The sequence below is a fragment of the Bos javanicus genome, chromosome 17 (genome assembly GCF_032452875.1).
Source record: "Bos javanicus breed banteng chromosome 17, ARS-OSU_banteng_1.0, whole genome shotgun sequence".
Taxonomy (NCBI): Eukaryota; Metazoa; Chordata; class Mammalia; order Artiodactyla; family Bovidae; genus Bos; species Bos javanicus.
In genome coordinates, this window is record NC_083884.1 from 55,257,907 (window position 1) to 55,280,277 (window position 22,371).

A 22,371-nucleotide genomic window follows, 5' to 3' on the forward strand; every position below is an offset into this window, starting at 1 on the left:
TCAGAAGAGAGCTGGAGTGGGTTTGTGTTGAGGATGTTGCCTGGTGCATAGAACAGGAAAGGAGAGCCAAGTGGAAAAGGAACCTGGCTTGACTTGAACCTGACTTTGTCAGCACTGATGAAGCAATTTGATTTTGCTCTGAGGGAATTTGTGGGGGAGGGAGACAGTGTGTTCCAGCTAAAGTCCAAAACCTGGCTGATGTCAGTCATAAGCAGCATTTCTATACCTTGCCAGTTTTGTGTGAGATCCACTTTTCCTTTGTGTGAGATCCAGTCTTTCCTAGCATCAAGGTCTTTTCCATTGTCAGCTCTTTGCATCAGGTGGCCAAGTATTGGAGCTCCAGCTTCAGTATATGTCCTTCTAATGAATACTCAGGGTTGATTTCCTTTAGGTTGACTGGTTTGATCTCCTTGCTGTACAAGGGACTCTCAACTTTGAAAGTCTCAGTTCTTCAGCGCTCAGCCTTCCTTATTGTCTAACATCCATACACGACTACTGGAAAAACCATAGCTTTGACTAGACAGACCTTGGTTGGCAAAGTGATGTCTCTGCTTTTGAGTATAATATCTAGATTTTTCATAGCTTTTCTTCGAAGGAGCAAACGTCTTAGATATAGGTCTTATCCTTCATCTGTATTTCTTCCTCTGTTTTCCTCCATGGAACATAACTGTGAAGGCTGGTGCTGTGGCAGCCATGTTTTGAGGGAGAAGTCAGGTGAATTATACAGATCTTGTCCTTACATCCTTATGTTACTGAACCTAAGCCATCAATGTATTATGAGAGAAAGATAAACCATAATTTGTTTAAACCACTATTTAGCCAGGCTTTCTGTAATTTGTTGTTGCATGTGTTCCTAATTGATACAAGCTGCTACCCCTTAAGGGAGGCTGCTGAGATCTGTGCCCATAAAAGCAGAGGAAGTTCTTCTGAGGAAAGCATATTTTTAACAAGTCCTGAGCCTAAATGAACTTAATCATTTTCTAGTCATTGACACTTGAAATTATGAATCACTCAACTGCCAGCACCTCTTTTTAACAGCAAATATTTTATAATACCTCCTTTAAAATCCTGAAGTAAAATTTATAGATGATATAATCCTTTACCCTTCTTCTTTTAAATCAATATGATGCTATAACTATAATATAAAGGAAACATAAAGGAAAGCTATTTATACTTAAATTATATGTATTTCGATATGTTCATGTTTTGGCCTGACTTATCTAGAACAGGGCTGGCAAATTGCTCCACAGAGGGCCTGATAGTAAATATTCTGGCTTTACATGCCACGTGGTCTGTGCTGCAGCTATTCCATTCTGCCTTCATAGCCTGAAAGCAGCCATAGACAATGCAAAGAATGGGCATGGCTGTGTGCCAGTAAGACTTTATGAGAACAGGCAGTGGGCCAGATTCCACACTGCACACTGATTTGGGCTTGCTGTATCCACAACTCAAAGAAGACGATCCTTGGGAATTCCCTGGCCGTCCAGTGGTTAGCAGTTGCTGTGTTCACTGCAGTGGCCCAGGTTCAATCCATGGTCAGGGAACCAAGAGGCCCACAAGCCTCACAGCATGGCCAAACAAAAACCAGAAGATGATCCAGGTTGTGCTGGTGTCAAGATTTCCAAAATGATGGCCAACTCTTGGTTAAGTTCCAGACAAATCAATGAACATTCTCTTGATTTATACAGTGACTCCATTCCTGGATACTTGCCTATTAAAACTGAATGAAAGGACTTCCCTGGTGGTCCAGTGGTAAAGAGTCCATCTGCCAATGCAGGAGACGTGGGCTTCACCCCTGGCTGGAAAAGATCCCACCTGCTGCGGAGCAGCTAAGCCCATGCTCCTCAACTGTTGAGCCTGTGCTCTACAGCCCAGGAGCCCCAACCACTGAAGCATGTGCACTGTAGAGCCTGTGCTCTGCAGCAACAGAAGTCACAGCAATGAGAAGCCTGTGCACCGCAACTAGAGAGTAGCCCCTGCTTTCTGCAACTAGAGAAAGCCCATGCACAGCAACAAAGACCCAGCACAGCCAAAAGTTAAAAAAAAAAAAAAAGAATGAAAAATGTTGTGTGTGTATATGCAAAAGACAATTTGATTCTAGGTACAGATTATAGATTATAGAGAGGATTTTCACCTGCCTGACATCCAAGGTGCACTGAACAGTCACAAGGGATGGGGGTCAATTTTTTGGATGTCTGGTGCTGTCTTACATGTTGCAGGGTGTCTGACACCTCATGACCTGCTCTTTAAGGGTCGCTAGCATCCCCATTATTGTAAGAGTCAGAAAAAGAAACAAACAAAAAACCTGCCAACCAAACAAAAACAAGGTTACAGAAGGCTTCTTGAGAGAATCAATGCCATTTCTCCAGGAAAACAGTGGCTTTAGGATCAGGTGAAATTTTTGCCCATATGTGAGTAAAATTTACATGCACAAGTGAGAATAAAAACTCTTAGTTGCTCATTTTGTCCCAAACTGACTGAGTCCACATCCAAGAGAGAAATTCAAATTCTATTCATAGGAAAAGAAATAACATGGTAGTTTTTGTTTTAGCATGCTTGAGTTAGTGAACTATTGCATTTGTCCCCATACAGATGTTAACACAGCTGGGTTTTTCCCTCTCTCTCTTTTTTTCAGATTGTTCAGATGGAGAAAAAAATTGTAAACCAAAGACAGATCTTCACAAAAATACAGGAGGCCAATAACCCCCGGAAATTGCAAAAACAGATCCACATTTTGGAAACCCGTTTGAATCTTGTACGTAAGGTGTCTTCTGGGGGAATTCTCTGGCTGTCCAATGGTTAGGACTCCCTGCTTCCACTGCAGGGGGCACAGGTTTGATCCCTGGTTGAGAAACTAAGGGCTTTCCCTATGGTTCAGTGGTAAAGAATCCACCTATAGTGCAGGAGATATGCGTTCGATCCCTAGGTCGGGAAGATTCCCTGGAGAAATGACTTTGCAACCCACCCCAGTATTTCCCAGTATTCTTGCCTGGGAAATCCCATGGACAGAGGAGCCTGGTGGACTGTAGTCCATAAGGTTGCACAGAGTTGGACACAACAGCACATGTGCATGAATGCACTCGGGACATGGGGAATTAAGATCCCACATGGTGCAATGCGGCCAAACAAAATCTCTGCAAACAGCTCTCCCTCCCTTGGGAGAAGGAAAGAATGATGTCCGTGAAGCCATTAGCAGGCATACATTTCATTGGTTGAGTCAGGAGAAGGTGAACGATGGTGTACACACAGACCAGGCAGTGCTCCAACCGTGGTTCTGTGGGCCTGGGGTGGGAGGTGTGGGGAAGACGCTTCAACGCTCCGGCTGCCTTCTGGAAGCTTGTCTCGCGCCCCAGGAGTGAGCCTCGTTTTGAAGCGCAGCCCTCCTCGCAGGTCACTGTACACTTTGACCAGATGCTGACCACCAACGCGAAGCTCCGGAAGGAGATCGAGGACCTGAGGCATGAGAAGGCTGCTTACGACAACGTCTACCAGCATCTTCGTCGGCGCCTGTTGACAAAGAAGAAAACAATGAATGTGGCCATCGAGCAGTCTGCGCAGGCCTACGAGCAGAGGTAGGCTGGGGGAGAGACTCTTGGGGGCAGAGATGTCTCAGCCACCTGTTGGGCTTCTTACCCCTCTACCTGCTGTGCTTATGCGTTGAGGAACCTGAAACCATCATCATCGTAAGTCCGAGCCCTGGTTGTGTGTCTGCCAAGCATGATGCTAGATGCTCTGGGTAGTATTTCAACCCTCACCACAACCCTAGGAGTTATTATCCCCATTTTACAGGCCAGGGAATGGAGGCTTAGAGATGTCAAAATGCTTACCTGAGATCCAGGTAAGTGGCAGATGTGGTGGAGCTGAGATTTAAACCCCTATTCTGTATCATCTCCACCAGGTGTCCCTGCCTGTAGTCCTAGGGATCCCTCTCAGTCTGGACTGTTTTCCAGCTTCACCCCCGGAGGGGCAATAGGCATGCAGTTCACATGTGAAGAGTGCAGGTTTTGGAGCCAGAGAGATCTGGGTTTGAACCCTGGCTGCATCACCACTAATTTATTGTAGGACTTCTTTGGGTGGAAGTGAGGATTAAATAGTATTAGTATAGGGAATTCCCTGGTGGTCCAGTGGCTAAGACTTCACACTCCCAATGCAGCGAGCCAGGTTCAATCCCTGGCCAGGGAACTAGATCCCATATGCCGAGACTAAGAGTTTGCTTGCTGCAGCTAAGAAGATCCTGCATGCCACGATGAAGATCGAAGATCCTACGTGTGACAACTAAGACCTGGGGCAGCCCAAATAAATAAATATTAAAACATATGAGTATATAAGGGAGTGGCTGGGGCATAGTATTCTACTTGACAAGGGGTGATGATGATGGTGATAGTGATAATGGTGATGTTTGATGATGCTGATGGTGGTGATGTGATGGTGTTGGTAGTGGTGATGGGGTGATGGTGATGCTGATGGTGGTGCTGACGGCAGTGGTGGTAGTGATGATGATAAGGATGGTGACAGAGATGACGATAGAAAATCATTTCCTGACGGTGGTCTAGACTTGTGAGCTCCTGTCATTCAGGTGAGGAAGGTGGTTCCTCTACTCCCAGGAATCTCCATGATTAAAAGAAGGGATGATCACTGCCCAGGAATGAAGTCCGTCTGGACTGGTAGGGAGAAGTGGGGGAGAAGGAAGGAGCCTCTGGACACTCAGACTCTGTTGTGCTCCCCTCCCCCCACCCAGGCTGGAAGCCATGGCTCGAATGGCTGCCATGAAGGACCGCCAGCAGAAGGACATCTCTCAGTACAACCTGGAGATCCGAGAGCTGGAGCGTGTCTACGATCATGAAACCAAGCTCAAATCCTTCTTGCTCATCAAGCTGAATGATCGTCTTGAATTCGAGGAGCAGTCCAAAAAGGAAGAAGGTATATCTCTCTCTCCACCGAATACCTCTTTCTCTCAACTGAAGGTGCCCAAGTCTCCTTGTAGCAAGGTTGCCAAATTTAGCAAAGGAAAATACAAGACACCATTAAATTTAAGTTGCAGATACACAAAGAATAAAATTTTAGTCCCATGCAATATTTGAAAGACACTTACACTAAAGAATTATTTGTGGTTTATCTACAACTAGGACATATTTATACTTTTAAAAATACATTGTTTGTAACCCTGTATATGAGACAGCAAAAGAGACACTGATGTATAGAACAGTCTTATGGACTCTGTGGGAGAGGGAGAGGGTGGGAAGATTTGGGAGAATGGCATTGAAACATGTATAATATTATGTATTAAACGAGTCGCCAGTCCAGGTTCAATGCACGATACTGGATGCTTGGGGCTGGTGCAATGGGAAGACCCAGAGGGATGGTATGGGGAGGGAGGAGGGAGGAGGGTTTAGGATGGGAAACACATGTATACTGTGGCGGATTCATTTCGATATTTGGCAAAACCAATACAATATTGTAAAGTTTAAAAATAAAATTAAAAATAAATAAATAAATATGTAGAATTATGTAAAAAAAAATACATTGTTTGTCTGAAATTCAAATTTAGCTAGATGAGTTGGATTTTATCCACCATCCCTAACCTACAGGGTATGTCCTCACCTTGTGGCTCTGCTTCTATTATTTAGAGGAGCAACTTGTTTTATTGGAGGTTGCCACAGCCCTATCCATGTTTGGAGATTCTGAAGGAGGACTCACGAGACTCAGCACATCATTGCAAACATGGCTATTATGTAGACACATCATCAGGGAGAAAAGGTGCACGGGGCGAGGTCCAGAGGAAACCGGGCACAAGCTTCCCGGATCTTCTCCCAGTGGAGTCACACAGGATATGCTTAATTCCTCCAGCCTCTAATTTTGACAACACATGTGAAGAGTCATCTATTTGGGGAGCTCGTTAGAGACTCGATGCCCAAGATTCTTACTGGGGGCTGGTCGTGTAGGCCCTCTCTCCCCAGCACATCCCAAGATTCCAGGCTCCCAGCAGGAGGGCAGGTGTTCGGCCACACTGTCCATACAGTCAGGGCACAGGAGCCACTCTTAACCATTTGCAGACAGTTTTATATCAGTGTAGGGAAATGTTCACCATTTAAGTTCCCAGATGAAGGTGAAGGGCCAGCCTTGCAAACAGACCTTTCTAAGCAGAGCAGTCTCAGGGCTGCTATGTTAACTCTGTCCTGAACAGGTTGAGATCTGAGCTCTTCAGAGGGCCCCCTGTGTAGCTGCATTTGATTTTTGGTCTTTTAGCCCTTCTGTCCCTTTCTACCTTCTCATTTGCACTGTATGGCTAGAAGTGTGTTTCTGAGAAACTTCGTCTCTCATTTTCCCCCTCCTTGTCCTGGGAAAGTCTAGCCCCCTCCCTGGGGCACGGTGATAATGTTATGCAGCTCTTTCCTCTGCCAGGCTGTGCTCTGAGCGGCTTCCCTTTCAGACTCACAGCTGCTGGTTCTTCCTTTTCTAGCTCTCAAGGCAAAGAAGTATGGGAAGAAGAGCAAGGGTGCGAGTTTTGAGAGCTATGAGGTGGCTCACCTCCGGCTGCTGAAACTCACAAAGACTGGGAACCTGAATCAGCTCATCGAGGAGTTTCTGGCCAAGGAGGAGAAGAACTTTGCTCGGTTCACATATGTCACAGAGCTCAACAATGACATGGAGATGATGCACAAGAAGATAGAGAGAATCCAGGTCGGGGCACCTCTCCTTTCCCAGCCCAGGGGCCCACCTGCTCCCGCAGTAGCCTTCCCCAAGGCAGGTTCCTCAGAACACTCTTTGAGCTGCTCTGCAGAAAAAAGAACTTCAAGTCAAAAAAAGTTTGGGAAATACTATATTCCCCCAGTGTTCTCCCCTCTACATTTTAGCCTTCCTGAAACTGGTATTTGTCTTTCAGTTGATACATACACTTAATAGGTTCATGTCCCCTCACCCCTGAGAAGTGACATTTAAAATCCATGGTATGTCTTATAATCCAGAGTTCAGTAAACTATAGCCACAGCCAGATATGGCCTTTGACCTGTTTTTGCACAGCCCATGAGCTGAGATTGTTTTTTACATTTTTAAAGGGTTGTAAGAGAAAAAAATATGCAAGACAGACCATAGGTGGCTTGAAAAATCCAAAATACTGATTATGTGGCCCTTTGCCTTAAGAGCTGGCTGACCCCTGTCAATAAACAGCTTTGTAGAATTGAGGAGAGATGGTAAGTTGATCTTGGAGAGAACTGATGTATGTGAGCATAGTAAAGGCTCTGATAAGTCCTGCAGTAAAGAAACTCTTTACCTTTGTTGAACCTGTAATTTCCCAAACTTAACTGCTGCTTACTCCCCAGAACACACATAAACAGCCTTTGGAACTCTCTGCACAGAGAGAGTCTAAACTTAGCATGACACTCCAGTCCTTTCAGAATTTGGCTTCAACCTGCCCCTGCAGGCTCAGCTCTCATCACGACCCTCAAGGCACTCGCATCAGCTGCCAGTCCCAGCCATCCCCTGTTTCCCTTCTCTGAAACTTCCCTCATGCTGTTCCCCACCCCTCCCACTCTTCTTCTGATGCAATACCAGCCATTAGTCCTGACAAATGTCACCTCCTCTGAGAACTCATTACTCTTCCCTCTGAGGTCCCTGTGCTGGGTGGGAACCTAGGGGAGCCCTTCCTTTTACAATGTCACCATTTCCTGAAGGCGGGGCCACATGCAAGTAGACAGTAGCTAGAAGACAGGGGAAAACATTTTAATTTTTTCAAAATGAGTGATGAATTTAATTTTAATGAGGATTAGAAAGAACAGCTTGCAGAGCATTGTGATTCTATAGAGAGGATTCCTGAGGGTGGTAAGTAGTAGTAATATCTGTGCATGCTCAGTTGCTCAGTCATGTCCAACTCTTTGTGACCCTGTGGATTGTAGCCCACCAGGCTCCTCTGTCCATGGGATTCTTCAGGCAAGGGAATCTTCCTGATCCAGGGATCGAACCTGCCCCTCTTGAGTCTCCTGCATTCGTAGGTGGATTCTTTACCACTGCACCACCTGGGTAGCCCAGGTAGTAAAAATAACAGTAAACAAATAGTGATAAACAAACTACACAAAATTTGGTCAATTTAAAGAAAGCTTCTAATAGATAGTAATAATGATAGATAATAATAGTACAGCTGACACGTGGAAACGGAGGTGGGCTGTCACAGGAAACAGATGGCATGCCCAAAATGGGTAAAGAGAGGTGAGCTTTTAAAAAAGAGACTATTTACAAAGGTCTAAAGAAATTAAAGAGGGAATGTGCAGAATCGCATAGCTGAGCTCCAGAATGGGTGAGGTGAGGGAGCAGTTTCTAGAACCAGGAGGCAGGTATGTGGAGACGGCTGTCTGTGTGTCTTTCCTGGTGGCCGGTAGCCAAACGAATGACCTGCCAGGAGGGTGGGCAAGTACCCCCAATCTCATTCTCCTTTCACTGTCCAGCTGGGGTCCTCCTTTGGCTGGGTGGCCCAGAGAGCTAAGGGGACAGGAGGCCTGTCTTCCAGAGGACAGGCGCCCTCGTGGGTGCCCTGTCCATTCCCAAAGCCCAGGACTGCCCTGCACACAGTGGGAGGCAGCAGCAACTGACCTTGACCTTCCCAGTCACCCTGAGGGCACTCTCCTTTCTTCTTCAGCCACACAGCCTGTCTCTGTTGTGAGGACAAGTGTGTCTGAGGAAAGATGGCCAAACTCCCGCCTTCTCTGGGCCTCAGTTTCCCCACCTGTAGAATGACATATTCGGACTGGAGTAGTAGTTTCCAAGCTTTCCTTAAAAGCTACCAAAGTTTTTCTCTAAACTAGGGTATGGGGAAACATGAGTATATAAAACAGATGACATGGAGTGGTTCTGGATGAAGGGGGTGGAGGTGAGATGGGTTACTGGAGGGGGTGTTTGAGACCTTATCTCTGCCCTCTTGTGGCACCTCTGCCCAAAGTAGGGTTCAGATTTAAGTCAAAAACATTTAGGATTCTAACATCTGACTTCACTCTTACCTAGAGGGCTGGAGTCAGAGGTCATAAACTGATGAATACAGCCTTCATTGTTCTGTTGCTTGGCCTCCTTCATACCCAAATTTTAAAATTAGTGAGTTGCCAACATTTAAAAGTCAGGATATTCCACATGAAAATGTGGATTTCTGGTTTCTCTAGAAAAATCAGATCTGACAACTCCAGCCCACATTCTCACAGGAAGCTGAGTGCACTGCCCCTATAAACTGGTCAGACCATACTCTCCCTCCTTTGCTGAGAGGAGCTGGGGTCTCATTTGCTCTGAAGAGACCAGACCAGTCTCGAGCAAGAGGAGCCCAGGTGGCCTGAGTGTGCCACCTCCCGTTTGGGCGCTTCGCCACTTCCCTCTGGTGGCCATCTCCAGTATCGCAGGGAAGGTTTTTGAAGGATACTGGTAATGTGGCAGCGAACAAAATAGTTTGCTGTTTTATAAACTTTTTTTCTCCAACAGTTTTACCCAATATCATCTATGGTTCTCTCCCCTGGTATTTTAAGTAAATTTACATAATTTAAAAAAACTTTTTATTCCTATGTTCTTTATAGTGGCTTCTGGAGCCCCTATATGCTCCCTAGATGCTCTGTAGTAATAATATCACAAGATGCTTCTTAAAAAAGAAGATTCCTCAGGCCCTGTCTCATACCTACAAACCTAGATTCTCTGAAAATAACCCTGGAATATGCATTTAAATTGTATTTTAATTTGAGACCCTTTCCCTGCATGATATAAATGTACCATTATTTACTTAACCAATCAACAACCAGTAGACATTCAGGTTGTTCCTAATGGAGATAATGAATAATAAGGGATAGCCTTGAGTGGCCACCTTTGCCCACATGTCCTACTATTTTCTTGGGACAGATTCCTGGAAATGGTATTGCCCCATCAAAAAGTGCATGCCTTTTACATTTGGATACACTGTTCTAGCCCTGGAGTTCTCAGATCTGGCCCCCGGGCCACCACTGTGGCAGCATCTCCTGGGAACCTGCGAGAAATGTGCGTTGTAGGGCCTCACCCAGGCTTCCCAGGTAGCTCAGCTGGTAAAGAATCCACCTGCAATGCAGGAGATCTCAGTTCGATTCCTGGGTCAGGAAGTTCCCCTGAAGAAGAGATAAGCTCCATATTCTTGGGCTTCCCTGGTGGCTCAGACAGTAGGTGGCTCAGACCCAGGAACTTCCTGGGTCAGGAAGTTCCCCTGAAGAAGAGATAAGCTCCATATTCTTGGGCTTCCCTGGTGGCTCAGACAGTAAAGAATCCACCTACAATGCGGGAGACCTGGGTTCAATCCCTGGGTTGGGAAGATCTGCTGTAAGAGGGGATGGCAACCCACTCCAGTATTCTTGCTTGGAGGATCCCCATGGATGGAGGAGCCCGGCAGGCTATAGTCCATGGGGTTGCAAAGAATTGGACATGACTGAGCGACTAGGCATAGCACAGCACAGGGCCTCACTCAGATATACTTAATCAGAAGCTCTGGTGTGGAGCCCAGATATCTGTTTTCACAAACCCCTAGGTGATTCTGATTCACGGTAGAGTTGTAGAACCCCTGCTCTGGAGCTGTCTGTCCATTACCGTAGCCACCAACATGGGAGATTTTAGTTTAAATCAATTTAAATTAAATCCAAAAATAAGTTCCTCATTGGTCCTAGCCACATTGTAAGAGCTCTGTGCCTGTGCGTGGCTAATGGCTGTGGTACTGGACAGTGCAGATAGAACATTGCCACCATTGCAGCAAATCCTATTGATTATAGGCAATTCTCCAGAAAGGAAGAAGCACCCACCCACTCATGCCCTCATCCTCCTTTTAATTTAAAAAGCATCAGAAAACTTCCATTGACCTAAGAGGGGTCCAGGGGTTCTGGGGTTTCTTGAAATGGATAATTTAAATCCTCACTGCTGCTGCTGCTGCTAAGTTGCTTCAGTCGTGTCCGACTCTGTGCGACCCCATAGACGGCGGCCCACCAGGCTCCCCCGTCCCTGGGATTCTCCAGGCAAGAACACTGGAGTGGGTTGCCATTTCCTTCTCCAATGCATGAAAGTGAAAAGTGAAAGTGAAGTCGCTCAGTCGTGTCTGACTCTTTTCGACCCCATGGACTACAGCCCACCAGGCCCTCCATCCATGGGATTTTCCAGGCAAGAGTACTGGAGTGGGGTGCCATTGCCTTCTCCGAAATCCTCTCTAGGGAGGGGATATATATGTACTTATAGGTGATTCACATTGTGTACAGCAGAAATAAACACAGCATTGTAAAGCAATTATCCTCCAATTAAAAATAAATTAAAATATATTCTAGATATTTTTTAAAAAATGAAATAAGTCCTCATGAACTCTTCAAGGCACTGGCTCATTTTGAGGTGTGCTAGGAAGGGGGACTCCACTTTTCCTTATGGTCTGGTTCTCTCCTGAGCAGAATGAGATCTTGCGCTTGCGATCCCAGCAGAAATCATCCCATGATGACAGCTACTCCATCCTGAGAGAGCTGGAGGTAAGACCAGCCTGGGGAGGGAGGGCTTGGGAGTCTCTCTTGTCTGTCTGATGGCCTGTCAGTTGATTCTCAGTAGCAGTAAGATGTCTGTCCTGTGACTACTGGCCTGAGTCATGTCTTGACATGTTATGACCCCTTGTCACAGGCAGCCTCTGCTGCAGATGTTGCTGCAAACTTTTGTTCCTAAAAAAGACAAAGGCTTGCTTTTTCCATTTTAAAGACTCTCCCACGTCAGGAAGCCTATCCCAGGCCCTTGTGCCGGTAATTTCATCCCTGAGTTCCAAACAGATCTCTGCCTCTGTCTTTACTTCTCTCTCTCCCTTGTCCTAGCTGTGGCCTGTTCTCAATCAATGATAGTAATTACGAGCATTTCCTGAGCAATTACTATGCACAAGACACTGGGCTAAGGGCTTGGCTTGCACTATCTCATTTAATCCTCACAACAACACTATGAAGTAGGTGATATGATCTATTTTACAGATGAGGAAACTGAGGTTCAGAGAAGCAATCCCCATCATCATGGAGTTGCAATACTGTATGAGCTTTGCATTGCATTCAGCTGCTAATAATAGGGACCCAAAATAACTGTCTGTGCAATAGAAGTTTATTTACTTTGTTAAAATGTAAATCTGGAGATTAGCACTTTAGGGCCGGTCATGATGTTATCAGTAAATCAGGCTTCTCCTTCCAGTTTTGCCATCTTTAGTGTGTGGCTTACATTCCCAACGATGCCTCATGGTTGTATTATGGTCCAGCCATCACATATACATTCCAAGCAGAGAGAAAGTAGGGAGGGCAAAAAAGGCCTTGCTAATTGATTTAGTCAGCTTAAAAATTCTTTCCTTGAATTTTCAGTCAATAGCATCTGTATCTGTGTCTTACTGGCCATTCCTATTTCAAAGGATGGTTGGAAATACAACTTTTAGTTGGCACATTGCTACACTGAAATGATAACCATTTTGTTATTAAGGTATAAGGGGAGAATGGATAGCAAGTGTCTGAGAAAGATATGAACCACAGAGTTTGATTGCAAAGCCCTGTTCTAATCCAATAGTTCCTGTCCCAGGAACTATGCTCACGGGTCATTTCCCTTCCTTTTTCTGTAGCTGATTTCTGTTCTTGGCATTGCAGGTGGTGAACAGGGACGGCCCTGCCATTCTCTAATGCACCACTGGAGGGCAGCAAAGCACCTCTCAGGCTCAGCAACTTCTCCCAGGATTCGGGAATGGGGAAAGTAGACTTGCAGGCAGGGCCCAAGTTCAAGGAGACCCCCCTCAAGTTGGACACATACTTGGCATCCCACATCCTTGACTCTTGGCCACTCAGTGTTCACATGCTTCCTTGGGGTTGGGACTGTTGCTGCTCTGCATCGTGGGGTTTTGAAGGCCTAATGGGGGATACAGCTTGGAGAGGCTGATCAGACAACCCCAAGCATCGCCCAACCTCTGTCTGAAGTCCTCCAGTAACTCTTTGTTCATTGGGCTTTCCTGGAGCCTCTTTTCAAATGCAAATACTCTTAGCAAAAGAATTTGTTTTAATAGCAATGGGCTCACTTAGAACCACTTTTCTTACCCCCTACTAAAGATCACGCCCATCTCCTTTACTCTTGGAACCTTTTCTACTCACCTTCCATTCATTGTCCCCTCTGAGAGAAGTGGTGGAATCAGTCCTTTCACCGGAGGTTTAGCATAGAAATTAAGCAACCAGGTCCTGGGAACAAAGGCGTGGGTATGATTCCCAGAAGAGTTACTTCCTGATGTTAGTACTTTGAGAAAGTTGACTTAACCTCTCTGAACCTCAGTTTTGTCACCTGTGAAATGGGAATAATAATTGTACTCACTTTGTAGGGCTGTGAAGATTGAATAAAATCCTGCATGTACATGCCTGGCATACTGCAGGGCAGAGAACTATAAACATAACTATCATTATTGTTGTTTATCCTGTGAGTCAATAAAGCCTCAAGTCACCATCATCTTGTTACTAAATAATTGCTTAAATAAAGAGCCCAAGGTCAGGTTCTTAGACAACTCAACACAAATGACGTAAGCACAAGTTCACTTATCTTCTCTGACTTCAGTATTCCTCATCTGGAAACTGGGGCAATTGTGAGGATTAGTTAAGAAGGTGTGTGTAAAGTGCTCGGAACATTTTAGGTGCCGGACATGTGTTACCAAGCCTTCCAGGTGACATAGCAGTTAAGAATCTGCCTGCCAATGCCGGAGTCACAAGAGATGAGGGTTCGATGCCTGGGTCGGGAAGATACCCTGGAGGAGGAAATGGCAGTCTACTCCAGTATTCTTGCCTGGAAAATTCCATAGACAGAGGAGCCTGGTGGGCTACAATCTAGAGGGTCACAGAGAGTTGGGCGTGACTGAGCATGCACACACATACATGTGTTATCAACATCACATCAGGCTGTTAAAAAGCGTTTTTAACCATGTGATCTTTTACTGCACCTTTAGAATGAGAGGAGGGGCTCTGGCTGACATCTGAGGAAATTCAGCCCTGGGAACTGAATATTCCAGTGGCTGGGACAGAGGAAGCTGCCCGGTGTGGTGGTTGAGGGACAGTTCAAATCACGGCTTCCTTCTCCCTTGCCTCAGAACCTCAGTTCCCTCACCTGGAAATGGGAGTGTGGGTAGGGCCCTCTGGGATCCTTGTTTGGAATGGTCCATATGGAGCTAGTAGGGACAAGGCTGATCCTTCCAGGGCCCAGTTCACCTTTGCAAGCTGAGAACCAGGGAGAGAGGTGGGAAGCCGTCAAAGCACTTACCCTAGAGCAGCGATTCTCAAGTCTGGGCTGCCAGTCAGAATCACCTTTGAGGCTTTAAAGTTCCCAGTGCCGAGGCGGCACTCCAGACCAGGATGTCTGAATGTCTGAGGCTGGGGTCTGGGCAGCCAATGTTTTAATGCTCCCAGGTGATACCAATGTGAAACTGAAATTGTGATCAGTGGACTCACAGAGGTTTTCGAACTTTACCATGTGTCAGGACCATCTGGAGGTTCATTAAACACAGATTGCTGAGCCTACACCTAGAGCCTCTGATTGAGTTGGTCTGGACTGGAGCCCAGGAACCTGCATTTCTGACAAGTTCCCTGATGGAGCTGCTGCTGCTTGTCCTGGGACGCCACTTTGAGAACCGCTGGTCTCTAGTAATGTGATTTAAACTGAATGGTGAAATCGGTTTGTTGGATTGCCACAGCGTTTAAAGATAACAAGACGGAATAGAACAGACAGAATGGAAAATATTAGAACACACAATAAGAATATTGATTTGTGAAACTTTAATTTCATTTGATTAGATAAATGTATATAAATACACACATGTAAGGAAATGGCAACCCACTCCAGTGTTCTTGCCTGGAGAATCCCAGGGACGGGAGCCTGGTGGGCTGCCGTCTATGGGGTCGCACAGAGTCGGATACGACTGACGTGACTTAGCAGCAGCAACACACATGTAAAATTGGAGGCAAAAGGAGAAGGCGGCAGAGGATGAGACAGTTGGATGGCATTACTGATTCAATGCACATGAACTTGGGCAAACTCTGAGAGACAGTGGAGGACAGGGAAGCCTGGCATGCTCCAGTCTATGGGGTCACAAAGAGTTGGACACAACTTAGCGACTGAACAACAGTGTGTGAATGTATTGGACTGCAATGTAAATATATTTCTTCCCATGGGCCTTCATTTTTAAAAAATGAGTCAACAGCTTTTAAAAAATGCTGCAATCTAGTAGACATGCAGACACACACATACACATATGTAAGTGAAACAAATCTTTACATTAAATAATATCTATCCTCACTACTTCCAGTGCATACTAGCATCTTCTCCTCTCTTTCTTTATTTTCTGATCTATTTTATTTCACTTAAAAAATGTGGATTGAGGCCCATTAAATTGTTCTTGCAACCCCTTGTATGAAAAGTGTTAGTCGCTCAGTTCAGTTCAGTTCAGTCTCTAAGTCGTGTTTGATTCTTTGAGACTCCATGGACTGTAGCCAGCCAGGCTCCTCTGTCCATGGGGATTCTCCAGGCAAGAATACTGGAGTGGGTTGCCATTTCCTTTTCCAGGGGATCTTCCCAACCCAGGGGCCGAACCTGGATCTCCTGCACTGCAGGTGGATTCTTTACTGTCTGAGCCACCAGGGAAGCCCCTTAGAGGTTTGCAAACCTGCAGTTTGGAGACCCTGTTTCAGACTCTCACATATGAGGGCTGAGCCCAGCCAGAGTGGCCACCTGGATGACCTGGATGGGAACTGGGGGTCTGCCATAGGAGAAACTGAAGAAGACCACGGAGGAGGCAGACATGTACGAGAACGACTACAGGGAGATCACCAAGACCTTGGAGTATCTCAAGAACTCAGTGGAGAACCTGTTTAAGAAGATAAATTGTGATGCCACCAAGATCCTGGTGCAGTTAGGGGAGACGGGGAAAGTCACGGATATCAACCTCCCACAGTACTTTGGTGAGTCAAGCCCACTAGACTCTTAGCAACCATTTCCAGAGATTTCTATGAGCAGGCACAAGGACTTGTTCTTTTGGAGGTAGTGAGCCTGGTGGTGAAGCCTGGCACTAAAGCCTTGGCACTAAAGCCAACCTGCTTGAGTTCAAATCGTGGTTCTACTTTTACTAGCTGTATGACTTTTGGCAACTGTTTTTTTTTTTTTTTTAAACATGGATTTTTGAGTCTGTGTGTGTTTCATATTTCTTTATTGGCTGCATTGGGTTTTGCTGCTGTTGCTGCTAAGTCACTTCAATCGTGTCCGACTCTGTGCGACCCCATAGACGGTAGCCCACCAGGCTCCCCCGTCCCCGGGATTCTCCAGGCAAGAACACTGGAGTGGGTTGCCATTTCCTTCTCCGATGCGTTAAAGTGAAGTTGCTCAGTCGTATCCGACTCTTAGCGACCCCATGGACTGCAGCCCACCAGGCTCCTCCACCCATGGGATTTTCCAGGCAAGAGTATTGGAGTGGGTTGCCATTGCCTTCTCCGCATTGGGTCTTAGTTACGGCAATTGGGATCTTTGTTGTAGCATTTAGTTGCCCCGTGGCATGTGGGATCCTGGTTCCCTGAACAGGCATCAAACCTGCATCCCCTGTGTTGGAAAGCAGATGCTTAACCACTGGACCATCAGGGAATTATCTGGGAAATCTTCTGAACCTCTCTGTGCCTCAGTTTTTTCATCTAAAAAATGTTGGGAAGGTTAAATAAATAAGTAGTTCTTAGAGACATAGTTACATGATCATGTGAATAGATACAGAATGAAGTATTTGACAAAATTCAATATCCATTCATAATAAGAAAACTCTCAACAAACTAGAACTAGAAGGGAAGTTCCCTACCTGATAAAAGGCATCTCCAGAAACACCTGCAGCTAACCTCATAGTTAGTGGTGAAAAAAAAAAAACAAAACTGGATGTTTTTCTTCTAAGATCAGGAACAAGGCAAGGATGTCTGCTCTCACAACTCCTATTCAGTATTATGTTGGTGGTCCTCGATAATGCAGTAAGGCAATAAAAGGAAATGAAAAGCATTCAGATTGGGAAGAAAGAAATAAAGTGCTCAGAGCAGTGCCTGGCATGTAGCAAATGCCTATTAACTGTAATACACATTTCTAGGCCTTGAGCTCAGGAGAGAGAGGGAGATGCACCCACAGAGATCATGCCAGTTTAGAATGAATGACTTCCACCGCTCTTAGAATAGAATCGAAGGTTCTTAATACCATCTGTGTTTGGGAGGTTCCCAAGACGCCTCCCTCCCGTCAGTTTCAGGGATTCACTAGGAGGGCTCCTGGATTCAGCATATAGTCATATTTTCATGGCTATGATTTATTACAGCCACGAGGTACAGAGAAAAATCAGTAAAGGAAAAAGGAGCTTGGGGGAAAGCATGGAGGAAATCAAGAGCAAGCTTCCAAGGGTCGTCTCCCAGGATGTGCTTAATCCCCCTCAGCCATGAGTTGTGACAACACAAGTGAAATGGTGTCAACCAGGGAAGCTCATTGTCTACTCAGCGCTTGGCGGTGGGGAGGCCGATTATACAGGCACCTCCAGCCTGGCACATACCCCAGTTCCAGACCCCAGAAAGAACAGCAAGTATTTATAGCATAAGCTACATTTTTTAATAGACAGATTAAGCATGCTGGCATCACTGACCCAGTGGACATGAGTTTGAGCAGACTCTGGGAGATAGTGAAGGACAGGGAAGCCTGGTGTGATTCAGTCCTCAGTCGCAAAGAGTCCGACACGACTGAGGGACTGAAACAGCAACAAAGGCATGATGAGCCTCTCTTAACAGTTAATGGTGATGGGGACCTTCCTGAAATCCAAGTTCCCTGATACTGTCCAAGGACCAAACTGCTAAGCAACCTTTTCAAAGGAGAGAAGTCAGACTTTGCTGTATTAACTCTTTCTTACCCGCAGCCTATCAACTTCTTTATAGCCTGGCCCCTGCTTACATTTTTTAAAAAATTATTTACTTACTATTGATTTTTGGTTGCCCTGGGTCTTCACTGCTGTGTGTAGGCTTCCTCTTGTGGTGAGCAGGGAGCTACTCGTAATTGCAGTTCACGGGCTTCTCATTGCAATGGCTCCTCTTATTGTGGGGCCCAGGCTCTAGGGTGTTCAGACCCAGTAGTTGTGGTGTACAGGCTGAGTTGCCCCAGGCATGTGGGATCTTCCTGGACCAGGGATCGAACTGGTGTCCGCTGCATTGGCAGGTGGGTTCTTAACCAGTGGACCACAGGGAAGTCCCCTTGCTTACATTTTTCATCATCTCTTGTCCTGCTCTTCCTCTTTGCTCACCTCCTGTGGCCACACTGTTCTCCTCTCTGTATTTCCAAATCTCTCCCCCAACTAATTCTACCTCAGGGCCTTTGCATGGGCTGTTCCTAGGATACTTATCCCACACCCAGTTCCTCATACTCAGATCTCAGGTTAAATGTCCTCTCTCCAGCAAGGCCCCTCTCTGCTGCTCCATCTGAGGCTGGTCCTGCTGTACCCACTGTTATTCACTCTCATCAGTTACATTCAGTCACTCAGTTGTGTCTGACTCTTTGCGACCCCATGGACTGCAGCACGCCAGGCCTCCCTGTCCATTGCCTACTCCCGGAGTTTACCCAAACTCATATCCATTGAATCAGTGATGCCATCCAATCATCTCATCCTCTGTCGTCCCCTTCTCCTCCTGCCTTCAGTCTTTCCCAGCATCAGGGCCTTTTCACATGAGTCACCTTTTCCCATCAGGTGGCCAAAGTATTGGAGTTTCAACTTCAGCATCAGTCCTTCTAATGAATATTCAGTACTGATTTCCTGTAGGATGGACTGGTTGGATCTCCTGGCTGTCCAAGGGACTCTCAAGAGTCTTCTCCAATACCACAGCTCAAAGGCATCAATTATGGTGCTCAGTTTCTTTATAGTCCAGCTCTCACATCCATACATGACTACTGGAAAAACTATAGCCTTGACTAGATGGACCTTTGTTGGCAAAGTGATGTCTCTGCTTCTTAATATGCTGTCTAGGTTGGTCATAGCTTTTCTTCCAAGGAGAAAGCATCTTTTAATTTCGTGGTTGTAATCACCATCTGCAGTGATTTTGGAGCCCCCACAATAGTCTGTCACTGTTTCCATTGTTTCCCCATCTATTTGCCTTTAAGTGATGGGACCAGATGCCATGATCTTAGTTTTCTGAATGTTGAGTTTTAAGCCAACTGTTTCACTCTCCTCTTTCACTTTCATCAAGAGGCTCTTTAGTTCTTCGCTTTCTGCCATAAGGTGGTGTCACCTGCATATCTGAGGTTACTGATATTTCTCCTGGCAATTTTGATTTCAGCTTGTGCTTCTTCCAGCCCAGTGTTTCTCATGATGTACTCTGCATATAAGTTAAATAAGCAGAGTGACAATAAATAAGCAGCCTTGATGTACTCCTTTCCTTATTTGGAACCAGTTTGTTGTTTCATGTCAGTTCTAACTGTTGCTTCCTGACCTGCATACAGATTTCTCATGAGTCAGGTCAGGTGGTCTGGTACTCAATCTCATAGCAGTTCTATTACTTAATCCTTGCCTAGTTTGTCTCTATATACAGGTAATTCTCATTGTGTGAATTGAGGAGGTTCTTGAGAACCAATAGCAAGTTTCAGATGTGAATCTTTTTGGTCCCTGATTTTCAGAGAGAAGAGAAACGGTATGTGTTATATGAAAATTGAAAAAAAAAACAACCCTTAAACCCAATAGTTACTGAATTCAGATGACAAGCATCTGGATAGTGAGGAGTGTGTGTGTTTATTTGCTGACTTGCCCTTCTCTCCTTCTTCCCATTCACACTGAAGCTCATGAGCTTCCTCAGGGTTTGCGTCTCTGTTATTGTTTATGGTCATTGTGTTCCCTCCATGCCTCGTGGCGTCTCAGGCACCGTGCCTGGTCTGATAAGCATCCAATAATCATTTGTGGAATGAATGAATGAATGAATGAATGAATTATTCTGATGACTCCATGGGGCTGTGAAACACAGTGGGAAGGACAGCTCCCCCAAACTCAGAGCACTGAGGAAAAGATCAGTAGTTTAAGGCAGAGTTTGCCCACGGCTCCCAATTTTTAGGGTTAAAAAAAAGTTCCTCAACCTTCTTTTTATTATTGTCCGCTATGGAGCCTGCTCTTCCTTATGGAATTTTCATACAGTTGATATACCATATAACTGTTCATGTTTTTTATGTATATCGTGCCTTATACATCAAAGAGTCAGATTGGTTTTGCCTCTCAAGAACCAAATTGCGCTCTCTAGGGAATGAATGATGTAACCCAAGAGAAAGCCCTTGTCCTTATAGGCATTCATCACCTGCCCCCGTCCTGTTACTTCTCTTCCTCTCCAGCAGGGAGCGCTACCTCTAGTTCCCCTAGGACCCAGGTCTCTGGCAAACTTCTTGGTTACACCTTTTTTCCAGCCATCATTGAGAAGAAGACCAATGACTTGCTGGTGTTAGAATCCTACAAGCGGCTTATGGAAATGGAAGTAGCAGAGGCGGAGGTCCAGCCATCCTTCCTCAACCCCTTCTGGAGCGGCTCCGCCCTCCTCAAGCCTGCAGAACCCATCAAGGTCATCCCTCCAGTGTTGGGGGCTGACCCCCTTAGCGACAAGTTGGATGAAGGTGAGTTCTCTTCTTACCTGGAGTTTTCTTTCTACAGCATGATGACAAAGCCACAGATTCTGAAGTTTAGTTATCTCGGATACTTTAAAAAATTACAACTACTCTGTGACCATTTCATGAACCTTAAAGTAGCCAAAATTTCCAAGATGGCAAGTTATGAGCAGACGAGATTCCCTGATGCCATTTCCTACCCTCACCGTATGCTCTTGAGTCTCGCTCCACCTGTGATCTCCTTTCCCCAACCCATCTGTGTCCCCCTATCCCATGATTGAAGCAGCTGAGGCTTGGTTCACACCAGAGATAAACTGTAGCCCTGCGGGCGCAGGCACATGGATCTTCTTTACTTTTGGAAGCAGAAGCTGGCGGTACTGCGGTTTGTGGGGGTTGAGGGAACTAGCCCTTCTCTCTGGAGGTGGGGGTAAATTCTGGCCCCACATGGTGTTTGGTGGGCAATTTGGCAACATGTTCGGGAAGGTTGAGGAGTGGTTATGTTCCTGAGCCAGGTTGCATTTTTGCTGTGCGCAGCAAGCCAGGCCAAGACACGGAGGGTCAGCAGAGACAGGGTGCTTCATTCGCAAGTCCGCAAAGCCAAGGAGAGGAGATGGGGAGACAAATCTCCAAGATCCGCCTCCCAGAAAGCAAGGGGCTCTGGTGTTTATGGGATAAAGAATAAAGATGCCTGGTGATCTGAGGCATGGAACATGTGGGGAAAGGCGATTGGAAAGTGGTGCCCTAATCCTGGTTCTGTAGAGGTGTAACTAAGTATGGGCCTCTGTGTGTTCAAGATGTCATCCAGCGACACTCATGTGTGCTCAGTGGAAGGATTGTGGCTCTATCCAGGGTTAACCTGCTCAGCTGGAACTAGACACAGCTGAACCCAAGCTCCTAGAAAACAACTCAGGCAGACACATTGTTTAGGCTACATGTTGCCTGGAGGACAAGCAAGACGTTTGTACCAATAAGAAAATGACCTTGATTAGTGAAGGCAGGTTACAGGTGAAATGGGCTTACCTAATAATTACCCTGGATTTCAGATACATGCGTAGAGTCTGTAATCTTGATTGTGGGGATTGGTCCTTCAGAGAAAAACTTACTCAAGGGTCGAAGGTGGAAGTAGGAGGGCAGCCAAACTGGAAATGACTGAAATGCTCGCCCGTTAGAGATTGGTTAAATAAGTTACAGTTCACCCATGCGTGTGATGGAATATTCTGCAGCCACTAAAAAGAATGCTGTGGGCTGACATGAACTGACATGTTTATGTGTGTATGATACACACGTGACATGTGTGTATATGGCATCTAGTGTCCAGGGATGCTGTGTAAAACCTACAGTGCACAAGACCGCCTTTCACAATCTGGTACATAAGAGAGAGAGAAGAGGAGAGAGAAAAGGAAGGAGGAGGAGGAAGAAGGGAAGGAAAGTGTCTTGATTATATATATAATAATGAAGAGGGTGTATATGCTGACTTGCAGTGGGTATTTCTGGGTGGTGGGTTGCAGAGAACTTTGTATTTCTGAGTTAATTCTGTCATTGCTTAGAATTTCTTTTACAGTGACCTTGTGTGATTTCAGTAACCAGAGGGGAAAAACTGGTTTTTAAAAAAGTTTCCCCTCTTCTGTGAGCAGCATTTCAAGTGTGCAGGTGTGCCAAGAATGGAGGGAGGGAATTGCCAATATGTGCATATGCAGAGATGCACAGGTGTACACCCATCTGTTTGACTTATTCAAGGCAACTGAAAGT

At 45.8% G+C, this 22,371-nt stretch overlaps 1 protein-coding gene across 1 annotated transcript in view; it reads left to right on the forward strand.

Annotated features, from left to right (window-relative positions):
* CCDC63 (coiled-coil domain containing 63) overlaps positions 1-22,371 on the forward strand; it is a 39,144-nt gene that overhangs the window by 14,499 nt on the left and 2,274 nt on the right. The window contains exons 5-11 of the mRNA XM_061384786.1: positions 2,636-2,755; positions 3,391-3,572; positions 4,739-4,920; positions 6,461-6,681; positions 11,412-11,486; positions 15,761-15,953; positions 20,428-20,631. Coding sequence (XP_061240770.1) covers positions 2,636-2,755; positions 3,391-3,572; positions 4,739-4,920; positions 6,461-6,681; positions 11,412-11,486; positions 15,761-15,953; positions 20,428-20,631 — 1,177 coding nt within the window. The remainder of the gene's footprint in view (positions 1-2,635; positions 2,756-3,390; positions 3,573-4,738; positions 4,921-6,460; positions 6,682-11,411; positions 11,487-15,760; positions 15,954-20,427; positions 20,632-22,371) is intronic.